The sequence below is a fragment of the Tamandua tetradactyla genome, chromosome 8 (assembly GCF_023851605.1).
Source record: "Tamandua tetradactyla isolate mTamTet1 chromosome 8, mTamTet1.pri, whole genome shotgun sequence".
Classification (NCBI taxonomy): Eukaryota; Metazoa; Chordata; class Mammalia; order Pilosa; family Myrmecophagidae; genus Tamandua; species Tamandua tetradactyla.
This window is the reverse complement of record NC_135334.1, coordinates 47,066,600-47,087,543: the sequence shown is the minus strand read 5'-3', so window position 1 is coordinate 47,087,543 and position 20,944 is coordinate 47,066,600. Positions and strand designations below refer to the sequence as shown.

The following is a 20,944-nucleotide window of genomic DNA, read 5'->3' as shown; positions in this document are numbered from 1 at the left end:
GCTACAGTTTCTGGCACTCACACAGGCCTTGATTGGATTGTTGCCTGGTCAGGTCCCTGCCCAGTGGACTGCAGCAGTCTGGGAGAGGTGGGGTTGTAGAGAAGGAGTGGCACAAGACCACCATCTACTGGAACGATGGGAAAAGTGCAGTCTGGCTAGCCATTTTTCTGTCCAGCCTCTAACAGACTTCTGAAAAGGGTTGCAACTACTGCATGAAGCTCTGGCTCTGGTTTAACTGGAAATTACTGGTGATCCAGGTGCCAAAGGAGACCTTTGATGCAAACTCAAGCAACTGTAGAATCTTAGACAAGCAAGGGATATCAACTCTCACAATAACCTTGCCAAGATAATCAAATGTGAAGGAACCAGCATAAAAAATCTCAAACATGAAAGAGCAAGAAGATATGGCCAAGCCAAATGATCAAAATAAAAAGCCAGAGGAGACACAAAATATGGAACAAATAATCAAATTTGTTTAAACAAATTTCTTAAATAACTTAAATGAGATGGCTAAAGAGATAAAGGATATCAGGAAGACACTAGAAGAGGATAAAGAAGAATTTGAAAGAATAAATAGAAAATAGATCTTATGGGAATGAAAGGTGCTGTAAATCAAATTAAAAATATACTGTAGAAACACAACAGATCTGAAGAGGCAGAAGAGAGAATAAGTGAACTAGACAGAACAACTGAATTTGGGTGCACAAAAACAAGTAGTGGAAAAGATGGAAAAAAATAAATTGGATCTTAGGGAAATGATTGATAATATGAAATGCACAAATATAGGAATCATTGGTATCCCAAAAGGAGAATAGAGTTATAAAGAACTAGGAAAATTAGTTGAGATAATTAGGAAAACTTTCCAATTCTTATGAAAGAAATGTATGCAAATCAAAGAAGCTCAAAGAGCTCCAGATAGAATAAATCCAAACAGTCCCAAACCAAGACACATACTGACTGAAATAAATGCTGAAGAGAAGGAGAGGGTCCTGAAAGCAGAAAGAGAAAAGCAGTTCACCACATACAAGGGAGGAAGCCACATAAGACTAAGTGCTGGCTACTAATCTGGCAACGTGGAAGCAAGAAGGCACAGTGGTATATGTTTAAGATTCTGAAAGAGAAAAATTGCCAGCCAAGAGTTATTTATCCTGTAAATTTGCCTTCAACAGTGAGGGAGAGTTTAAAATTTTCACAGATAAATCAATGCTGAGAGAATTTTTTACAAGAGACCAGCCCTGCAGGAAATACTAAAGGGAGTTCTGTTGGCTGAAAAAATAGATAGGTGAGAGAGATCTGGAGGAGGGTACAGAATTGAAGAGAATTACCAAAGGTATCTTAAAGAATAAAAAGAGAAAATGGATCTGACAAAAAAAAAAAAACCCCAAAAACCAAAGGGTAAAATGATTGACTCAAGAACTGCCTTTATAGTAGTAACTTTGAATATTAATAGTTTAAGCTCTCCAATTAAAAGATACAGATTGGGTGGTGTGACAAAAAAAAAGGACACACGTTGGCAGAATGCATTATAAAATATGTTCCTTCTATATACTGTTGCAGGAGACTTATCTTAGACCCAAAGATACAAGTAGATTGAAAGTGAAGGGATGGAAAAAAATATTCCATGCAAGTCAAAGCAAAAGAAAGCTGGGGTAGCTATATTAATATTGGACAAAATAGACTTTGAAAGCAAAGATGTCATAAATGACAAGAAATATATATCTATATGTCTCAGTCTGGAAATTGATGATTTAAAGATGATTTATAATGCAAAACCTGATAAAGACACCACAAGAAAGGAAAACTATATACCAATCTCTATAATGAATATAGATGTAGAAATTATTAACAAAATGCTTACAGATTGAATCCAAAGGCACATTAAAAGAATTATACATCACGACCAAGTGGGATTTATTCCAGGCATGCAAGGGTGGTTCAACACAAGAAGATGAATTAATGTAATACAACACATTAACAGATCGTAAGGGAAAAAGCACGTGATCATCTCAATTGATACTGAAAAGGCATTTGACAATTCAGCATCCTCTTTTTATTAAAAACACTTCAAAGGTAGGAATTGAGGGAAACTTCCTTAATATGAAAAAAAACAAAGCCAACATCATACTTAATGGTGAGAGACTGAAATCTTTCCCCCTAAAAGATCAAGAACAAGACAAGGATGCCCACTGTCCCTCTGTTATTCAACATTGTGGTAGAAGTTGTAGCTAAAGCAGTTAGGCAAGCAAAAGAAATAAAAGGTATCCGAATCAAAAACAAAGAAGTAAAACTCTGTAATTACCTGCAGATGACATGATCCTTTATTAAGAGATCCTATATTTAGAAAACCCGGAGAAATATACAACAAAGCTACTTGAGCTGATAAATTCAGCAAAGTTCAGGATACAGCATTAATGCACAAAAATCAGTAGTGTTTCTATACACATGCATTGACCTAAATGAGGAAGCAATTTAAAATTTTGATTCATAGTAGCTTCTAAAAGAATCCAGTATCGAGAATAAACTTAACCAAGGATGTAAAGGACCTGGACAGAGGAAATTACAAAATGTTACTAAAAGAAATCTGAGACAACTAAATAGGTAGAAAAACAGTCAGTGTTCATGGATAGGAAGGCTAAATGTTACCAGTTCTACCCAAATTGATCTACAGATTGAGCACAATACCAACCAAAATTCCAGCAACCTACTTTGAAGACTTGGAAAAGTTATCAAATTTATTTGGAAGGAAGGGGGTTTTTGAATAGCGAAAAACAAGCCCTCTCTCATTTCTGATTTTGTTTATTTGCATCCTCTTTTTTTCTTTGTCATCCTAGCTAGGGGTCCTTAATAGGGCAATAGATTTCCTGCCCAGCACTGCCTTTGCCGCATCCCGCAAGTTCTGATAGGTTGTATTCTCATTTTCATTCATTTCCAAATAGTTACCAATTTCTCTAGCATTTTTTTTTTGACTAACTAATTGTTTAAAAGTGTGTTATTTCATCTCCATGTATTTGTGAAAGTTCTGATTCTTTGCTGGTTATTGATTTCCAACTTCTTTCTGCTGTGATCAGATAAAGTGCTTAAAAAAATTCAATCTTACAAAATTTATAAAGACCTGTTGTGTACCCTAGCATATGCTCTATCCTGGAGAATGTTCCATGAGCACTAGAGAATGTATATCCTGGTGTTTTGGGGTGTAATGATCTATAGATGTCTGTTAGGTCTAATAAATTTATGAAATAGTTTAAGTTCGCTGTTTCCTTGTTGCTCCTCTGTCTGGTTGTTCTATCTATTGAAGAGAGTGGTGCATTGAAGTCTGCCACCATTATTGTTGAAACATCTGTTGCTCCCTTCGATTTTATCAGTGATTGCCTTATGTGCTTTGGGGCTCCTTAATTGGGAGCATAAACATTTATGATTATTTTTTCTTGGTGAATTGTCCCTTTTATTAGTTTGTAGTATCCTTCTTTGTCTCTTATGACAGCTTTACATTTAAAGTCTATTTTATCTGACATTAGTATAGCTACTCCTGCTTTCTTTTGGTTACAGCTTGCATGGAACATCTTTTTCCATCCTTTCACTTTCAGTCTGTTTGTATCCTTGGGTCTAATGTGAGTCTCTTGTAAGCGGCGTGTAGATGGATCATATTTCTTAATCTATTCTGCCATTCTGTATCTTTCAATTGGTGAGTTTAGTTCGTTAACTTTTAGATTTATTGCTGCAAAGGCATTTCTACCATCTTATCCTTTGGTTTTTATTTGTCAGATCTATATATTCTTTTCCCTGTTTCTCTTTTTATCTTTAAGTTACCCCTACTGGTAGTCTTCAATTCTGTACCCTCTTCCAGACTTCCTTCTCCAGTCTCTTTTTTCAGTCGACAGAACTCCCTTTTATCTTTCTATTAGGGCTGGTCTCTGTTTGACACATTCTCTCAGTCTTTGTGTATGAATATTTTGCTCTTTCTCTCACATTTGAAGAAAGTCTTAGCTGGCTGAAGAATTCTTGCCTAGATGTCTTTCTCTTTCAGGATCTATATCATATCACTGCCTTCTCCACTCCATGGTGCCTGTTGAGTTGTCTGAACTGTCTTATGTGATTTCCCTTGTATGTGGTGAATCCCTTTTCTCTTGCCACTTTCAGGACTTTCTGTTTCTCTTCTACATCTGACAGACTGATTAGTATGTGTCATGGTCTAGGCCTATTTGGAGTTATTGTATTGAAGGTTCATTGGTCTTTGATTTGCATATTTATGTCTTTCATAAGGGTTGGGAAGTTTTCCCCCTTATCTCTTCACCTAATCTTCGTAGCCCATTACTCTTCTGTTCTCCTTCTGGGACATCGATGATTCTTATTATTTGTGCACTTCGTGTTGCCTGTCATTTCCCTGAGATCCAATTCAATTTTTTCCATCTTTTTTGCCATTTGCTTTATGTATTCGAATTCAGTTGTTCTGACCTGTAGTTCGCTTATTCTTTTTTCTGCCTCTTCAAATCTGCTATTGTGTGTTTCTAGTATATTTCTAATTTTTTCTCCAGTATCTACATCTCTCATATCTGCTCTTTTTCTCTTTAGTCTTTCATCTTCTTCTTTATGTTCTTCTAGTGTCTTCTTGACGTCCTTTATGTCATTGGTCAAGTCATTGAATTTATTTATGAGATTTGTGTGAACAACTTTATTTAATTGTTCCAGATTCTGTCGCCTTCCAGTGGTTTAATTTGGTTATTTGGCTGGGCCATATCTTCCTACATCTTCGTAGATTTTTAAATTTTCTTTAGGCTTGAGGCATTTGATTGTCTTCATAGGATTACTTTGAAAGTTGATTTTACTTAGTCATCTGAGATTTTGTATTTGCTTGGATTTGCGTGAAAGGTTTCCTTTTGCACTTGGTCAGTAATTCCCTGCAAATCTAAACTAAGGCTTGGACCTTATGCAGAGGGTGTAGCTCTACTTGAGGATTTGTTTGAAGTTGAACAGGTGGGCATTTTACCAGAGTGCACTTTCCATTTTCCTAGAAGATGGCACTCTTGAGCCTCCGCTTCCCCTCAAGCTGACTGCGGCAGCCATCGGAACTGGATGAAGACCAGGTGCAATTCCTTCCAGGTCTGCTGGTCCAGTTCATGCTGAAAGTCATCAACCCTGCTAGGGGATGAATAGTGTGTCCCTCACGGAGTGTGTCTCTCGTGGAGATTCCTAATGGGTCTGCTGGCCCTTAGGCTCCCACTTGGAATGACCTTAGGCTGTGGGAATGGGATTTTCAGCTGCCTTTCCATAGCCTATCTGGAAATGCCTGATGACTAGGTGTGGTCGGCGGCACAGGGTCAGTCAGGGCACAGCAGCGCGTGGCATGGCATAGCTTGTTTCCTCTTGTCCCTTGTGGAGTAATGACCAAGCCCACTTACTCCATTCTGTGCATCCCAGTTTCTCAGCTTTTTCATTCAGTACCTCCCTGTATAATGTAGAAAACCCCGTCAGATCATTCACACCCTAGAACTGTCCCAGTTGTTTTTCTGTCACTTCTTTGTTTAATAGAGCAAGGGTGAATTCCTATTGCTAAGTGTTATATAACATTTTTATGAAATTGATAAGATGGAGTTGGGGAAGGGTTAAATCAGTCCTCCACATTGAGTAGACAAAGATTATATTGCCATTCTTTTAATTCTGATCTTCTAGTGCTCAGGTAACAAATCTCTAAGACAATGCTAAGTAGTCTTGACTAATATATTTAGGGAACATAAATAATAGGGGTCTTTGGATTTTAGCCCTTATTTCATCAGTGAATTTAAAATAGCACTTTTAATAAGGTTAGTTTAATAATTATAGTACCAATATTTGAAATAAAACGTGATTTGTGCCAATTTTAAATTAAATAATGAAATATTTAGTAGTATATACAAATTCCTGATAATTACTGACTTGTATCACTTTGTCATTTTTAAAGTTCTGCTTGTATGATATACCTACCCATAAACTGTATATGAAGATATTGCATTTATAAGCACATAGTTTTACCAAGATACTTCAATTTAGCATTTTATTATTTCTTATTTTAGTTTAATGATTTGCCCTGTGACTCTCAGTCCTTAAATTCTCAAAGGAGGCAGTCTTTTCAAATCTTTGATCCTCTACCTGGAAGGAAACACTAAAAACTTTGTTTTACATAAGATTCAGAGGTAGTGTAAATGAGAAATACCAAAACTGTAATTGTCTTAATGATGAGATTAACTACTTAAGAAGGCCAGATTAATTGAAAGTATTTGTGCATGCGTGTGTGTGTGCATGTATGCATTGCTCATATGTCTGGTAAGTCCCTGCTATCCTAGGATCTATACTCTCACTATGTAGAACCAAATGCTATAAATAATAGTATATAATAAAAACAGGATTTCACTTTTACTTATGAGATATTCTTGTAGTTTCATTTTATTATTTTCCTAGAAATCTCTCATGTCCTAAGTAGTTCTGTGGAAAGCCAGACAAATAGCTTACAGTATATTCTAAGGATACACTCAGTGTTAGTTGATTTTAGATTTTTGATTGTCCAACTGTCATGTTGTATTTAATGTTATTTTCCAGGTTTCCCTAGAAAGAGAACGACAACATGATCAAACACATGTTCAAAGCCAACTTGAAAAATTAGATCTTCTTGAACAGGAGTATAACAAACTTACCACCATGCAGGCCCTTGCAGAAGTCAGTGAATATCTCTTTTATTCATTAACAATACCAATTTTGGGTAAAATTATTTTATAGCACTGAATATTTATAGAAATAAAGGTGAACTTGTTGCAAAGAAATATAGGAGTTTAAAAAAGAAACAAATATACATTTGGAGAGAGAGTTCATATTTTACAGTCTTTGTGGGCATGAGGAAAGAAAGCTTTTTGAAAATGCTGAAAGAATAGATGTTTTGAATATCCTTTAACTGTTCTCTGAGCTAGTTTTAGTTTCAGATTATTCACTTAGGAGATATTTAATACCACTGAGACAAAATTTACAGATTAAGCCTCTATATAGCCTTTTTACCTTCATACAGAGTTCTATTCTTTAGCCATAGATTTTACCCAAAATTCTCTCCAGCTACCTCACAATTAACTAATCATAAAGCAGAGTGTTGTGGATGCTGACAAGCCTGAAGCCATTACTTCAGTAAAATCACAAGTTTTGATATGTTGTGCTAAAATTTTAAGACATGTTCCTGTGCTTCTAGGTTAAAATTTTACCAATAGATGCTAAGAGGTTTTTTTTTTCACTATAATCCCTTTTAATGTTTTATCACTAGAAAAAAATGGAAGAGTTGGAAGCAAAACTCCGTGAAGAAGAACAGGAAAGGAAACGTATGCAAGTTAAGGCAGCCCAAGTAAGTTTAAATGTGGTTAGGTTCCCCGTATTTCTTACTACTCTTTATATGAAGAAAAATTATTAAATTAGACATCCCTAGGTTATTTCCGTTTTAGAATTTCTATTATATAAATTTAGACCTAGTTTAATGTAGAACATCATAAATATATTTTTACAGTTAAAGAGTAAAATTTGAATAATTCTTTAAACTGTTTTCCAAATTGTAAGGGTTTAGTCAATATTGAAAAGACTTAGTAGACTAGAAAATATAAAAAACTAGACACATGATAAGGTGAATAATCACATAAAACTTGTTTCTTACCATGGGTCACTGTCAGAAATAATAGCCTACTTATAGGTGCTTCCTTTCCTTGGTGGCCTCAAGGAACTAGAACAGAAGTTGAAGTGTTGTGGGCTACTATAATAGTGGCTAGTGATCCAGGTTAAAATGCAGAAGCTTCCTAATCAGTTATTGCTGCTAATATAATATCAGGAAAATTTTCAAGCTCTGGCCAACATTATTGTGGAAGAGCAATGGCCAAGGATATGTGGTTCTAATTTATGTATTCTTGTGCGAGTTGTTTAACCATTCTGAGTCTGGATTTTACCATTGATAAACTGTTTTCATTTTATATCTTAATTAAATGAGATGAAAGATAATGAAATACTTCATAATGTTAAAAATCTTTTTTTCATTGAATTGTATTAGTCAATTTTAATGATCACAGTATTTCTTTTCATTAATCCCGTGCTTCTGAATGTTTGTTCCAACTCCTTCATAGTTTCCTGGGGAAATTTTAGAGTACTTTTTAAATACAGATTTCACCAACCTGGGATGCTCAAAATCATGAGGTCGAGAGAAGAGCCTGATAACATGAATTTTTCTCATAAACCCTAGACAATTTGACACATAAGAAGGTTTGAAAACCACTATTCTAAAAATTTTTTTTGAAATCCTTAGCAGTTGCTTACCACGTGGATGGGAAATTGTTTTTAAATTAGTGTAGAGTTACTAAACTTCTATATAGAAGGAATTAGAAAAAATTCACCAACATACTTTTCAGTTCTTTTGAACATTAATTTCCAGCTTATTTTTCTTTTTTTTTTTTTTTTTAACATTTTTAAACATTTTCTTGTTTTATTATATTTTGTTTGTTTGTTTGTTTTTTACATGGGCTGGGGCCGGGAATCGAACCGGGGTCCTCCGGCACGGCAGGCAAGCACTCTTGCCCGCTGAGCCACCGCGGCCCGCCCATAATTTCCAGCTTATTTTTCTTATATTGTAAGTGCATGAGTTTTCTAAAAATGAAAAAAAGTATCTTGCTGCTTGGCACTGTGGTAGATGCTGTTTGTGAAAAGAAGAAAATACTAAAGCATCAGTTTGAAGTTATAACAGCAGTTCAAGATAAAAGATTTGTGTATTGATTTAAAATAGTTAAAAATTGTTGACAGATCTGTTCAAGATATAGTTGCACAACTGTGTCATGTTTTGCACTCAGATACTGTTGTTGGATTTTACTGGCTTTTACATGGCAAAACTCAGGTTTGAATCACAGCTTTTATTTCTACATTGTTAAATTTTAAGCTTTCTTATTTTTCTTAGTTGCAGACTGGCCTAGAAACAAATAGACTTATTTTAGAAGATAAGGCATCTCCATATGTTCCCAGTGCAAGAAAAATTAAAAAAAAGAAGTCAAAGCCACCAGAAAAGGTATGAAAAGAGAGATCCAAAAAGTCAATATGCTGATTACTTGATTATAAATTATGCAAGAGCACTTAAAACTGTGTAACTACAATGTTGAGAAAGTAAATCTCTTTCATTCTCAGTTTCTTCATTAGATAAATGAATGTAAATATTATCTCCTAAATTTTACCCTGATAGTGAGATATTTTGAAACTACAGAGCAGTGAACAAATACTAGTATTATTATTCAGTATTCCAATTAACTACCTTTTACTCTTAAATATTTTGTACATATATCTTTATTTCTTCTCTCAAAATGCAATGGCTTCTTTTTCAGATGACATTTTTTCTTTCATAGTCTTTCTTTATTAGTACTGAAGACATGTTGACAAGTGTTGTTAGGCACTTGAAACCATAACGTCAATATCAATAAGGCAAATAGTGGCGCAGAGGTAAGCTGAATTTTCAGGTTAGTCATATATCATCAGCTTTTATCAACATGTAATTGTTTTTCTTTCCTTTCAGAGAGGTTCTAGGAACTATTTTCCTGTACAACCACATTACAGATTATGCTTGGGTGATATGCCATTTGTAGCAGGGAAGGTGAGTTAATAGAATGTTGGATATTTTTGTAGAACTTAGAGCATTGAATTCAATCTACTTATCTGCCTGTATGCCTGTAAATGGTGGAAGCATTTTCCTGCTCCCTTTACCAGTGTCTATCATAGTGATTTAAGAATGAGAATGAGATGGGGGAAGGTTTTGTGGGATGGAGGGAGCAGAGAGGGACACCTTAGAGCAGATGGTATATGTGAAAGAGAAGCCGTGTATAAAAGCAGAGACCCTGGTATGGAGCAGGTATAGTTATAGAGGTCAAGGACATAAAGATCATAGGTATAGCATTGGACTTTTAGTATCAACTTTGATGATTTATTGTATGATAGATAGCATATCCTATTTGTCCTCACATCCAGATCACCTCTAGGACTCTTTCTCTAAGAAGCAGCCACACAGAGACTTAAATCATTTGTTCCTTTAACTCTTAAATGTAGAGATGAAATTTTTTCAAATATCAGCAGTATAAGTACTTAATACTGTTAGTTTATACTCTTTTTTCATGAGCTGTTTTGCTGTTTGTTTTATGTATAGATGCCCTTCAAATCCCAACTCAATTGTGAGCTTGAGATTCTTGGGAAGTAGGTGTTCTTTTGAATTTTTATTTTATTTGTTTCTGTATTTATTTATTTTGAACCCACAGTAAATCTTCAGTAAAAGCTTAGATAATAAACTATGTTTTGGCTTTTCCTCTGCTCTTTGTAGATATGTGAGGCAAAAGTCACTTATACATATATTCCATTGACTCCATGCTGTACTTTGCCCTAAATTTAATTTCTTTTGGGATTTTTGACCATCTTTTGACCTGTGGTACTTCCTTTATCTTGCTGTTACTGAGCTGTCGCTTTTGCTTCATCATAGAGTCTTTGGATTGGGTGAAAAATTGAGGTTATCATCTCCTGTGATTCTCAAAACCTGGTCAGATCGTATCAGAATCACTGAATCAACCTGCATTTGAAAAGCATATTATCAGGCCCCACCACAAACCTACTGAATCATACATAATTCTGTGGGTGTGGGACACAAAAATACTTTTAACATGTCCCATAGTCTCAGTTTAATGTGGGACCCATTTACATAGTACAAGTCTCCACACAGTGTTTTCATTCTGTAAATCCAGACTGATGGTTATCTACTCTGAATATTTACTGATGAGACCTTAGACACCTCAAACATTTCTAGACAGCTTTATTTGAAACTTCTTATTGAAATCTACCACTGTATAAATTCGACCCATTGGTCTTTTTTCTGCATTCATTCAGTGATCCTCACAGAATAGATGAACGCGTGACTACAAGGAAACGTAAAATTGGGGTGGATAGCTTTATCTCTCATGTCACCTCCTTATTCTGTTCTAGGTTATAAATGCCTCCTTTTTCTTCAAATCATATATGTGATTTTTTTAGTTTCTTTACCAGCTCATAAAGACTGATTAGCATAGAATAGGGACCTTGTCATGTTCTAGATAGTCTGTTAATTCAACTTGGCATCATTTTAATGTTGGGGGGTAGGGCAGCCACACTGTCTGTTTCACCCATTAATTCTAGAGTCAACTGAAGAAACTTTGCATCAGCCTATTTGAGTGATCAGGTGGTCCTTTTTGGAGTTGATTTACTTGCTTATTTGTCCTTAGTGTAGAATTTTTAATCAAATGAAACTTACAAATTTACCCTGTCCCACATTAGAACCTCATTCAATCTTCCATTATTCTCAGATCTGTTATCCCCACATTTGATTCCCTATCTTTGATAGTTGTCATGGAGTCATTGATAGTTTGAAAAGGACAGGTACAAAGACAGGGCTTTTCAACTTGATCTCTCCTTTGTACTCTGTAGGAAGGATTATTTAACCAGCTAAGACTGTATAGTCATCTAGCTGAGTGTTTTTCAAATTATTTGTTGTGAAGGACTACTTTTTTTTACTTGTTTTTCCACTTTGGTAGATCAATATATTTGTAAAATATCATAAAAATAAATTAGAAAAATGAAATTTAAAAGGAATCAAACACAAGTCCTGGTTTTTAAATTATTAGATTCAACAGACAGAAAATTATGCTAATAAATATAATCAGAAAAAACAACAGGTAAAAGAATTTCAAAAACTATACATTGTTTATTGAATGTATGCCTATAGGCAATTAATATGGTGACTCCATATTGTAGGTTATGAGTGAAACAGTTATCTTCCATATTAAATCCATTTTCACCCTTGAAATAAATACGAGCTTAATCAATATTTAAAGTTAATAATAAGATCCATTACTTTGGTTCTTGTAAATTAAGATTGTAGATGGCAGTGCTACTTGCAAGGGAGAAAGTTATATCCCTACTATATAATTTAATTTTTCTTTTTATTAAAAAAAAAGATTTTCTTTTATTTTGAAATATTTGTGGGTTCACAGAAAGTTGCAAATATAATACAAAATGGTCCTGGGTACCTTTCACCCAGTTTTTTCCCCCAATGATAACATCTTTCATTACTGTAGTACAATATCAAAGCCAAGAAATTGACATTGGTATAATCCACAGATCTCATTGACTCCTCTAGTTTGACAAGCACCCGTGTGTGTGTGTATGTGTAGTTCTGTGCAGTTGTGTATGTATTGATTTATGACTATTGTAACACATCACTCTGTTATGTCATTTCACAAATGTTATATAAATGGATTCAGGCAGTATGTGACCTTTTTAGATTGATTTTTTTACTCAGCATAATGCTCTTGAGATCCATCAGGTTTTTGCATGTCCTTAGTTCTTCCCTTTTTATTGCTGTGTAGTATTCTATAGATGGATGTACTGAAGTTTAACCATTCACCAATTGAAGGACATTTGGATTGTTAATTTTTGATTTTTACAAACAAAACAGGTATGCAAATTTGTGCACAGGATTTTTTGTGGATATTTTCATTTCTCTGGGCTAAATATCCAGGAGTGTGACTAATGGATTGTATGGTAAACATGTTTTGTTTTTAAGGTAACTGCCAAATTATTTTCCAGAATGCCTGTACCATTCTACATTCCCACTAGTAATTTTAGCTGCCCTGATGGGTGTTCAGTGATATTTTATTGGGGTTTTAATTTGCATTTTCCCAATGGCGAATGGTGTTTAAGTATCTTTTCATGTGTCTATTTGCTGTTGTATATCCTTTTTGGGCAAAGTGTCTGCTTTATTTCTCTCGTCCATTTCTTAATTGGATTGTTGCTGTTCTATTTTGTTGAGTTTAGAGAGTGCTTTATGTATTCTGGATATGAGTCATTTATCAGATAGGTGGTTCGTAAATACTTTCTACCAGTCTGTAGCTTACTTTTTTGTCTTAAGTCTTTCAGAAGCAGATCATGAGTTTTCACTTTGATGAAATCTAGTTTGTTGTTGGGTGTTTTTGTTTTTCGTTTTTGTGGATTGTGCTTTTGGTGTCATAATTAAGAATTCTTTGCCTAGACCTAGGTTCTAAAGAGAAGTATTCTCTTATGTTTTCATCTAAAAATTTTGAAGTCTTAAGTTTTTCATTTAAATCTGTGATCCATCTGTAGCTACAAAAAAACCTTGATAGAAATTGCATTAAATCTGTAAATCAGTTTGGGGAGATTGACATCCTTGTTGAGTCTTCCAGCCCATGAACTCGGTAGGTCATTTATTTAGATCATCTTTGAATTCTTTCATCAGTGTTTTGCAGTTGTCAGTGTACAAGTCCTGAACCTGTTTCATTAGATTTATGCCTAGGTATTCTTTTTTTGAGTGATTTTAAATGATACTGAATTTTTAACTTTGGTTTTTACATGATTATTGTTTGTATATAAAACTATTGACTTTAATTTTTATCTTGTTAGTGTGCCACTATGCTGAATTCACTTTTTAATCTTAGAAATTGTTTTATGGATTTCTTAGACAAGTTTACTTCTTCCTTTAAATTTGTATGCCTTTTATTTCTGTATGGCTTACTTTTTGGCCAAAATTTTTCCTGTACTGTGCTAAGTATTTGTGGTGAGAGCAGACATCCTTGCCTTTTTTACTGATCTGAAGGAGAAAGCATTTAGTCTTTCACCTTAGGTATGATGTTAACTGTAGGGTTTTTTCCCATGCTTTTTACCTTGAAGTTTCCTTCTGTTCCTAGTTTGCTGAGTGTTTATACCTTCAAAGGGTATTGGATTTTGTCAAATGCTTTTTTTCTTCATCAAATGATAGGATCATGTGATTTTTCTTTAAGTGATGATTTGCTGGACTGTATTGATATTCAAATGCTGAACCAGGCTTACATACCTGGAATAAACCTTACTTGGATGTGGGATGTAAATCTTTTTTTATATTGCTGGATTCAGTTTGCTACCTAACAGCAGACACTAGGATAAGAACTGCTGATTAGCACAGTGGTTTCCAAATCTGGCTGATCAGAATCAACTAGTGTTCTTAAAAATACACATTTCCTAGCCCTAAGCACTAATTGAGTTTGGAGTGCTACCTTAAAATCTGCGTCTGCTACATGATGCTTATGGAGCCATGTCAGCCCACCCATCTGTTTGTAAACTGGGATAACACATTGCGAATGTTGTTTAGTATTCAAAACAAAAACACAAAATCTTGAGAGGGCTACCAGGTTTTTCCTCTTTGTGTCACTTATGTGATAAACATATACTCAGTACTTCCTACTAATCAAAATAGAGAAGTGAATAATGGTCCCTACTTATAGATTAATAGGTGAAGTGGATATACAGATAAAATTGCAATATATTATGATGTGTTATGATAAAGATAAGTAGAAAGTGCTATAGATGAACTGAGCATGTTCTAGTTAATTGCCAGGGAGTATTAAAGAACCCTTTAAAATGATATATTTGAACTAGATTTTAAAGAATAGTGTAAAAGTTGCCACACGAAAGAACTGGTTTGTGCTGCAATTATGGTTTGTCTCAGTAATTGAAATTAGGAGATGGTGGGTTATCAGGCCAAAGAATGTAGGCGGCAGGCAGTTCAGTGATACAGGTCTTAATATTCTTTGCTAAGGAGCTTGAATATTATAGTCAGTAGGTTTACATCAAAAGTTTTCAAATAAAACAACAACATGATGATCAGAATATTTTAGGAGGAGAACTGATAGACCTGTGGAATTAGGAGACGGATGAGATTGGAAACAGAGACCAGTTGGGATATTAGTCCCATAGGTAGTAGAAGTGGATGTATAAATCAAGAGACTGACGATAGAGTAGAGAGTAAGAGGTAGATTTTTGAGATATTTAGGAGGGCAAATCAATGGGACTTTATAATTGACTTTTGACAAGGAGATTTATGCCATATTTTGGGGGGAGGGGATGGAGAAATTCTTTATACTCAGGTTAGGAAGTGGAAAAGAAAACAGGTTTAGAGGATATAGCTTCAATTACTTCCTGCTTTTATGGTTTTCTCATCAGTCCACCAGCCCTAGCCATGCTGTGGTAGCCAATGTTCAGCATGTCTTGCATCTAATGAAGCAACACAGTAAAGCCTTGTGCAACGATCGTGTAGTCAACAGTGTTCCTTTGTCAAAGCAAGCATCTTCACGAAGTGGTAAAAATAAGAAGCCAGTGACGCCGCCCTCCTCCAGCAGTATTAATGAAGAGTTGACAGAAGTCTTACAGACTTTACAGGATGAATTTGGGCAAATGAGCTTGTGAGTTTTTGTTTTTGTGTTTTGAATTATATTTAATTTTAAACCCTTATTTTTTAGTTCTCAGCTACTTTATTAATCCTACCTTTTGTTTGTTCCACTAATAGTTGTTGAGCAGAATCCTTTTACCAGCCTCTGAGCAAGTTATTGTGATTTTAACAAATAGAACTTAATATGGGTGAAGTCTCTCCCTTTTCTAATACTTTTTAATGTTTTGAATACCAAAGTTGACATGTAAGTGTTATTTCCATGTTTAGGAACTTGAATTTAGCTAAACTTAACTGGTAAGTTAGAATGTGAGTATTTAAAGAACAAGATCCTTCTCAAGGGGAAAAGTAGGACTCTAAATGATTAGCTCTTTGAAATTCAGAACTCTTTTTCCATTTATTTCCAATGCCTTTCTTAATTTCTTAAACTGTCACTGATAATTTGAAAATTTGTTGCTCTGTTATGAAACAAGTTTAGTCATGTTTTAATGCATAGAGTGGCCATATGAGTGAGAAATGGTGGGCCTAACCGTAAAATTAAGGAAACTTGATCAACTCCCTTCTTTGCTTTGTGTATAGTGATCACCAGCAGCTATCAAAACTTATCCAGGAGTCACCAACTGTTGAACTGAAAGAAGACTTAGAGTGTGAACTGGAGGCATTAGTGGGAAGGATGGAGGCAAAAGCCAATCAAATAACTAAAGTTCGAAAATATCAAGCCCAGGTAACTCAGTTTTTCCTTCACTCAAGTTTCTGAAGATTAAAAAAATAAAGTTTCCTTCCAAATATATTAATTGGATGGCACTGTAAATATGTCATAGATAGGGACGTTTTGGAGTTCTTTACTGATGACACTATATTCATTAGTTATTAAGAATTGGTTTTAAGCAAGCTGGAAAAGAAGATAGTCCTCTAATCACTTAGATTTCAACTTAGATGTATCTTTGAAGTACAGAATATTTTACTGTTGTCTCGCTATCACATGAAAAAACCTCCAAGATTAATTTAAATGTTCTGAGTTTGCCCAGCTCTTTTTAAAGGCACTAGAAATACTGAATTTCTAAAGGAATGGCAGGTGTGGGAAAAAATTTTACACTTATATTACTAATTATATTAAATAAAACTTTATTATAGTGTCTACTAAGTGCAATTGGAAATAATACTCAAGAGTTTTTATCAGGGGAGTAACAATGATTCACGTATTAATGAGAACATTGTGACTGCTGGAGGTGGGGAGGATGAGTCTGCGACATCAGCTAAGATTATATTAGTCTCACGTGGGCCAAGACAGTGGCTGCGTACTTAAAGAGAAGTGGACAGATTTGAGGTATGTTTTATAAGTAGAAAATCAGGGCTCCTTGCTACTGGATATGATGTAAAGGGAGAGGAGTTTGGAAGGATGGTGTTAGAACAGGTTTGGCTGCCATTTATTGATGGTTGCCATGTCATAGATGCGATGCTGAGTGTTTCGAGAATGTTATCTTAATTCTTATGGAAGCCTTGTGAGGTGGATGTATTGTTCTCATTTTCTAGATGAGGAATCTGGGTTTGAGTTTCCTGGGAGGTAGGCATATCTTCAGTAAAATTAAGGCAGAGCTGGAATAGAAACTTGAGTCTTTCTAACACCAAAGCCTGGGCTTTAATAACTTTTTCCAAAGTTCATATTCAAAAAAGAAATACAAGATGATTCCTGTAGGAATGGTGATGTAATTTGTTTCTTGTATCTTAGACTTTAATTCTCTCTAATGGACCACCAATATGCCAGTAGCCATTTAGCTAAAGTAAAAATAAAGCTTTCTATTTTGAATTAAATTATTCTAAAAATAATGGAATAAGAATGAATTTTTAAATCCTTTATTGTTTTAAAACATTTACTGCTTTGTCTCTTCATGAATGAGAATGATCCTTTGCCTGTTGAGACTAATTGCTAGAATGCCTTTCTCCTCTCCTGTCCTTTCTCCTCTTCCTATCCTTCAGTTTCCTGTGTCAGATTTTTTTTGCTTCCTCCATGAGACCTTTCCCCAATCCCTTCCTTCTCACTCACCCTGCTTTGCACTTCGGCAGTATTACATAGCACCAGGATTTATGTGTTTACTTTTGCTTACTTCTTTGTACATCATTGTATGCTTTAAGGACTCGGAAGGCAGACACTATGTATTTTTATAATGCTCCACAGATTTTTATACAGTGGTGCCACCTCCCCCAAATATTTTTTGAGTATTAAATGACTAGTACACAGATTTTTGAGGCCTTTTAATAATATCTAGAGTGTATTATTGGAGTTTTAGGTAATATGAGAGCTAAAGGTATTGGTTGTAAGTGGAGAATATTTTCATTAATCTCCTCTCCATTTTACCTGCCTTGGTTATTTGGTATAGCTAGAGAAACAGAAGATAGAGAAGCAAAAAAAGGAATCAAGAACCACCAAAAAGCCTCTTGATGAAGAAGGAAACAGTAGCAGCCGTTCTTCTGGAACCACAGGAACCACAAATAAGAAAGACTTTGCAAAACTGAGACCTGGAGAAAAAAGCAAGAAAAATCTTCAGTTATTGAAGGACATGCAAACCATACAGAATTCATTACAAAGCAATAGTTTGTGTTGGGATTACTGACTGTTACCAGGTCATAAATTTTATTCAGATAATCTGTACTTCATCAATTGGATGTTGGCAATTTACTTTCCAGGTCTCATATTCTCTTCTGTTGGAATTAATGTTGAAGGGCACAGGCTTCATAAAGAGGCTTTTCTTGTGTTAAGTGGCGAGAGTTAAACCATTTAAATGGAAACCAGGAATTTTTAAAGGCTGAGAAGCCATCCATACTCTGCTTCTTTGTTTGAGATTGATTTGCTGTACTGATATATTGCACTTTGTAAACAAATTACCAATTTTTTTTTACTTGTGATTGTGATTTTTTTATAATAGTTCCATACATCTGAATTTAAATTATCAAAATATGAGGCTGTCATGTAGGAAGTGTTTGCTTGATAAGTCTTATTTTTAAATCTTTCCCTGGCATGAAGTGCCCATTTTCCTCTTCTCATACACCATTAAATATACTTTATTTGGGCTCTTGGTGGAGGTTTTCTATATTTAAATATGACACATATTTAAGAGGATTCCTTTCAATTCTTCTATTGGTATCTTCTCAGAGGCTAAGTAAAAAGAACTTACCCTCCCTATTGTTTTGTTTTTTGATAACCCAAACATTGATCATTAAATACATTTGTATTACTTTTTAATCCACTGTTAAAAGAAAAAAAGACATAAATAGTCTTTTAAGTCAGCTATCTGTAAAAATTATGAATGTTAAACATTGTTTAATGAAGTAAATGAGATTTTGGAATAAAGTGAGAATGGGAGGGAATTATGGGGGGCATTATAAAGCAATTTCCTGTTTTTAAAATAATACTTGTTTGTAATCATGCTGTTCAGTCAAGGCATTATGGTTTTTTAATACTGAAATTTAAGGAGCCCCTTGGATATTTTTTTTTATTAGTGTATAGTATGGGTGTAATATTAACTGTTCACACACAATTGTCATGTTAATAATGTAAATCATAAGTCTGAATAGATCAAGACATGTTTTTTTATATATTTGCCACTGAAGTTCAATAAAGCAGCTTGTTTTAAGGAAACGTTGAAACTTAACAGCCTGTTAATAAAGGCTTTATTTGTTGTAATCTCAAAAAAAGGCATTTCCAAGTAAGACATTAACACAGTATGAAACAATGTATTTAGTATATCATTTATTTTCCATTCATGTGCTTACGTAGACATTAAGCCCCAAAAGAATCTCAGAGCATGTGATAAAATACTCTGAGTGCTAGTAAACATGATCACATATTAAAGGAATTCCTTTTTATGCTTCCCCTAGAATTGAGAACATGGAGTTCCAGGATTATCTAGACAGCCAGCATGAATTGTAGTGGCTTCCTGGGCACTGGGCTTGTCAGGCCTCTTTTCAAATTAATTTTCTACAGATGAGTGTTCTTAATTTGGGATATTTGGAATCTCTGGAAAATTATATGTAAACTGTTGCTTACATGTGTAGTTTTCTGATGAGCATGTCTGTGGCGTCATCACATTCACAAGAAACCCAAGGAAGGTAAGAATCACTCATCTGGTGACATGGCAAGTATTTCTTGTGTCTCAACCACCGTTTGAATTATTAAACTTTTATCTCCTTATTTGTTTGAGTTTCAGACTGTAAGACTGTATAACTATCATTTGAATTGTAGCAGCTGCAAGTCCTCATTAGAAGAGTGATTTAATGGTTGTAAAATCTACCCTATCCTTCGGCTAAGATTCCAACTGAAATACTCACTCCAGCTTTTGACACATTCAGGTAAGAACCTAAAACAAATATACTGCTTCAGTTTCCTTATCTCAGATTTAGAGTGAGTCAATAGTTATACTGTCATCCATCCACTTCTGTTGGAGCAGAGCTTTACTGTCAGATACTTCATACACTCACATCTTTCTATGTGTAAGATGTTAAATGTGGATACCAAACTGAGTAAGGAAGGTAGGCTTATAGGCTTGTTATTAAACATATGATTGTTTATTTCAATGCAGTGTATTGAATGTAGTGCTAATAGAATGTGCACATTGCTATAAGAGTTCAGAGGAATAAGGGCAAGCATGGCAGAGAGTGGTATGATAAATTAGGGATAACTTAGAGATAATGTCTAAACTCTAAAGAACAGGAGTTAGCCACAAGGGAGAATGTTTGTTCCAGGGAGGTAAGATAGAAAGAACAAAAGTGGGGGGGCAGGAATTTGCAGTTTTCATGGGGGGATTGTAAATAGCTGAGTAGTAGTGTTACCTAAAAGTTGAGGTATACTGTGAATAGAGGGGTAGCAGAGACTAGGTCACAGGAGGTTAAGGAGCTTGGACTTGATACTACTTTAGGTCTCTAAATTTTGTGTCTCTGATGAGAAAGAAAAAAATGTGTTAACTGGACAGCCAGTATTTATAGATGTACTTACACAGGCATACCTCATTTTATTGTGCTTCACAGATAATTGCATTTTTTACAAATTGAAGGTGTGTGGCCACTGTGTGTCGAGCAAGTCTGTTGGTACCATTTTTCGTGCAGCATATGCTCACTTTCTGTCTGTCACATTTTGTAAAGGCTTGCAGTATTTCACACTTTTTCATTATTATTATATCTGTTATAGTGAAATGTGATCAGATCTTTACTATTGTAATTGCTTTGGGGCATTATGAACTGTGGCCATATAAGATAATGAACTTAATAAATGTGTGTTTCGAGGGCGCCACCAGATGGCCATCCCCTGTCTCCCTCTCCTCAGGCCTCCCTATTCTAAACAATATTGAAATTAGGTCAGTTAATAACCTTACAATGGCCTCTAAGTGTTCAAGTGAAAAGAAGAGTCTTCCTAAGGCTGTAGCTGCCATAGATAGTGATTCCTCAGATGGATCTGGGCAAAGTCAATTTGAAAGCCTTCTGGAAAAGAATTCCCCCTTTCAGATGCTGTTAAGAACATTTGTGATTCGTGGGAAGAGGTGAAAATACCAACATTAATAGGAGTTTGGAAGATGTAGATTCTAATCCTTATGGATGACTAAAGGCTTCAAGACTTCAGTAGAGGAAGTAACTGCACATGTGGCGGAATAGGAAGAAAACTAGAAGTAGAGCTTGAAGATGTGACAAAGTTGC

At 34.9% G+C, this 20,944-nt stretch overlaps 1 protein-coding gene across 6 annotated transcripts in view; it reads left to right on the top strand.

Annotated features, from left to right (window-relative positions):
* Positions 1 to 18,896, top strand: part of CEP57 (centrosomal protein 57) — a 91,793-nt gene extending 72,897 nt beyond the window's left edge. For 4 of the 6 annotated variants that reach the window (XM_077113196.1, XM_077113197.1, XM_077113195.1 and 1 more), the window contains 7 exons: positions 6,571 to 6,687; positions 7,277 to 7,354; positions 8,939 to 9,046; positions 9,545 to 9,622; positions 15,037 to 15,275; positions 15,839 to 15,983; positions 17,638 to 18,896. In XM_077113196.1, the coding sequence (XP_076969311.1) occupies positions 6,571 to 6,687; positions 7,277 to 7,354; positions 8,939 to 9,046; positions 9,545 to 9,622; positions 15,037 to 15,275; positions 15,839 to 15,983; positions 17,638 to 17,871 (999 nt within the window). In that variant the 3' untranslated portion in view covers positions 17,872 to 18,896. Of the gene's footprint in view, positions 1 to 6,570; positions 6,688 to 7,276; positions 7,355 to 8,938; positions 9,047 to 9,544; positions 9,623 to 15,036; positions 15,276 to 15,838; positions 15,984 to 16,393; positions 16,587 to 17,637 lie in introns of all 6 variants that reach the window. The other 2 variants (XR_013156631.1, XM_077113199.1) reach the window with 2 other exon arrangements.
* The last annotated feature ends 2,048 nt before the right edge of the window (positions 18,897 to 20,944 follow it).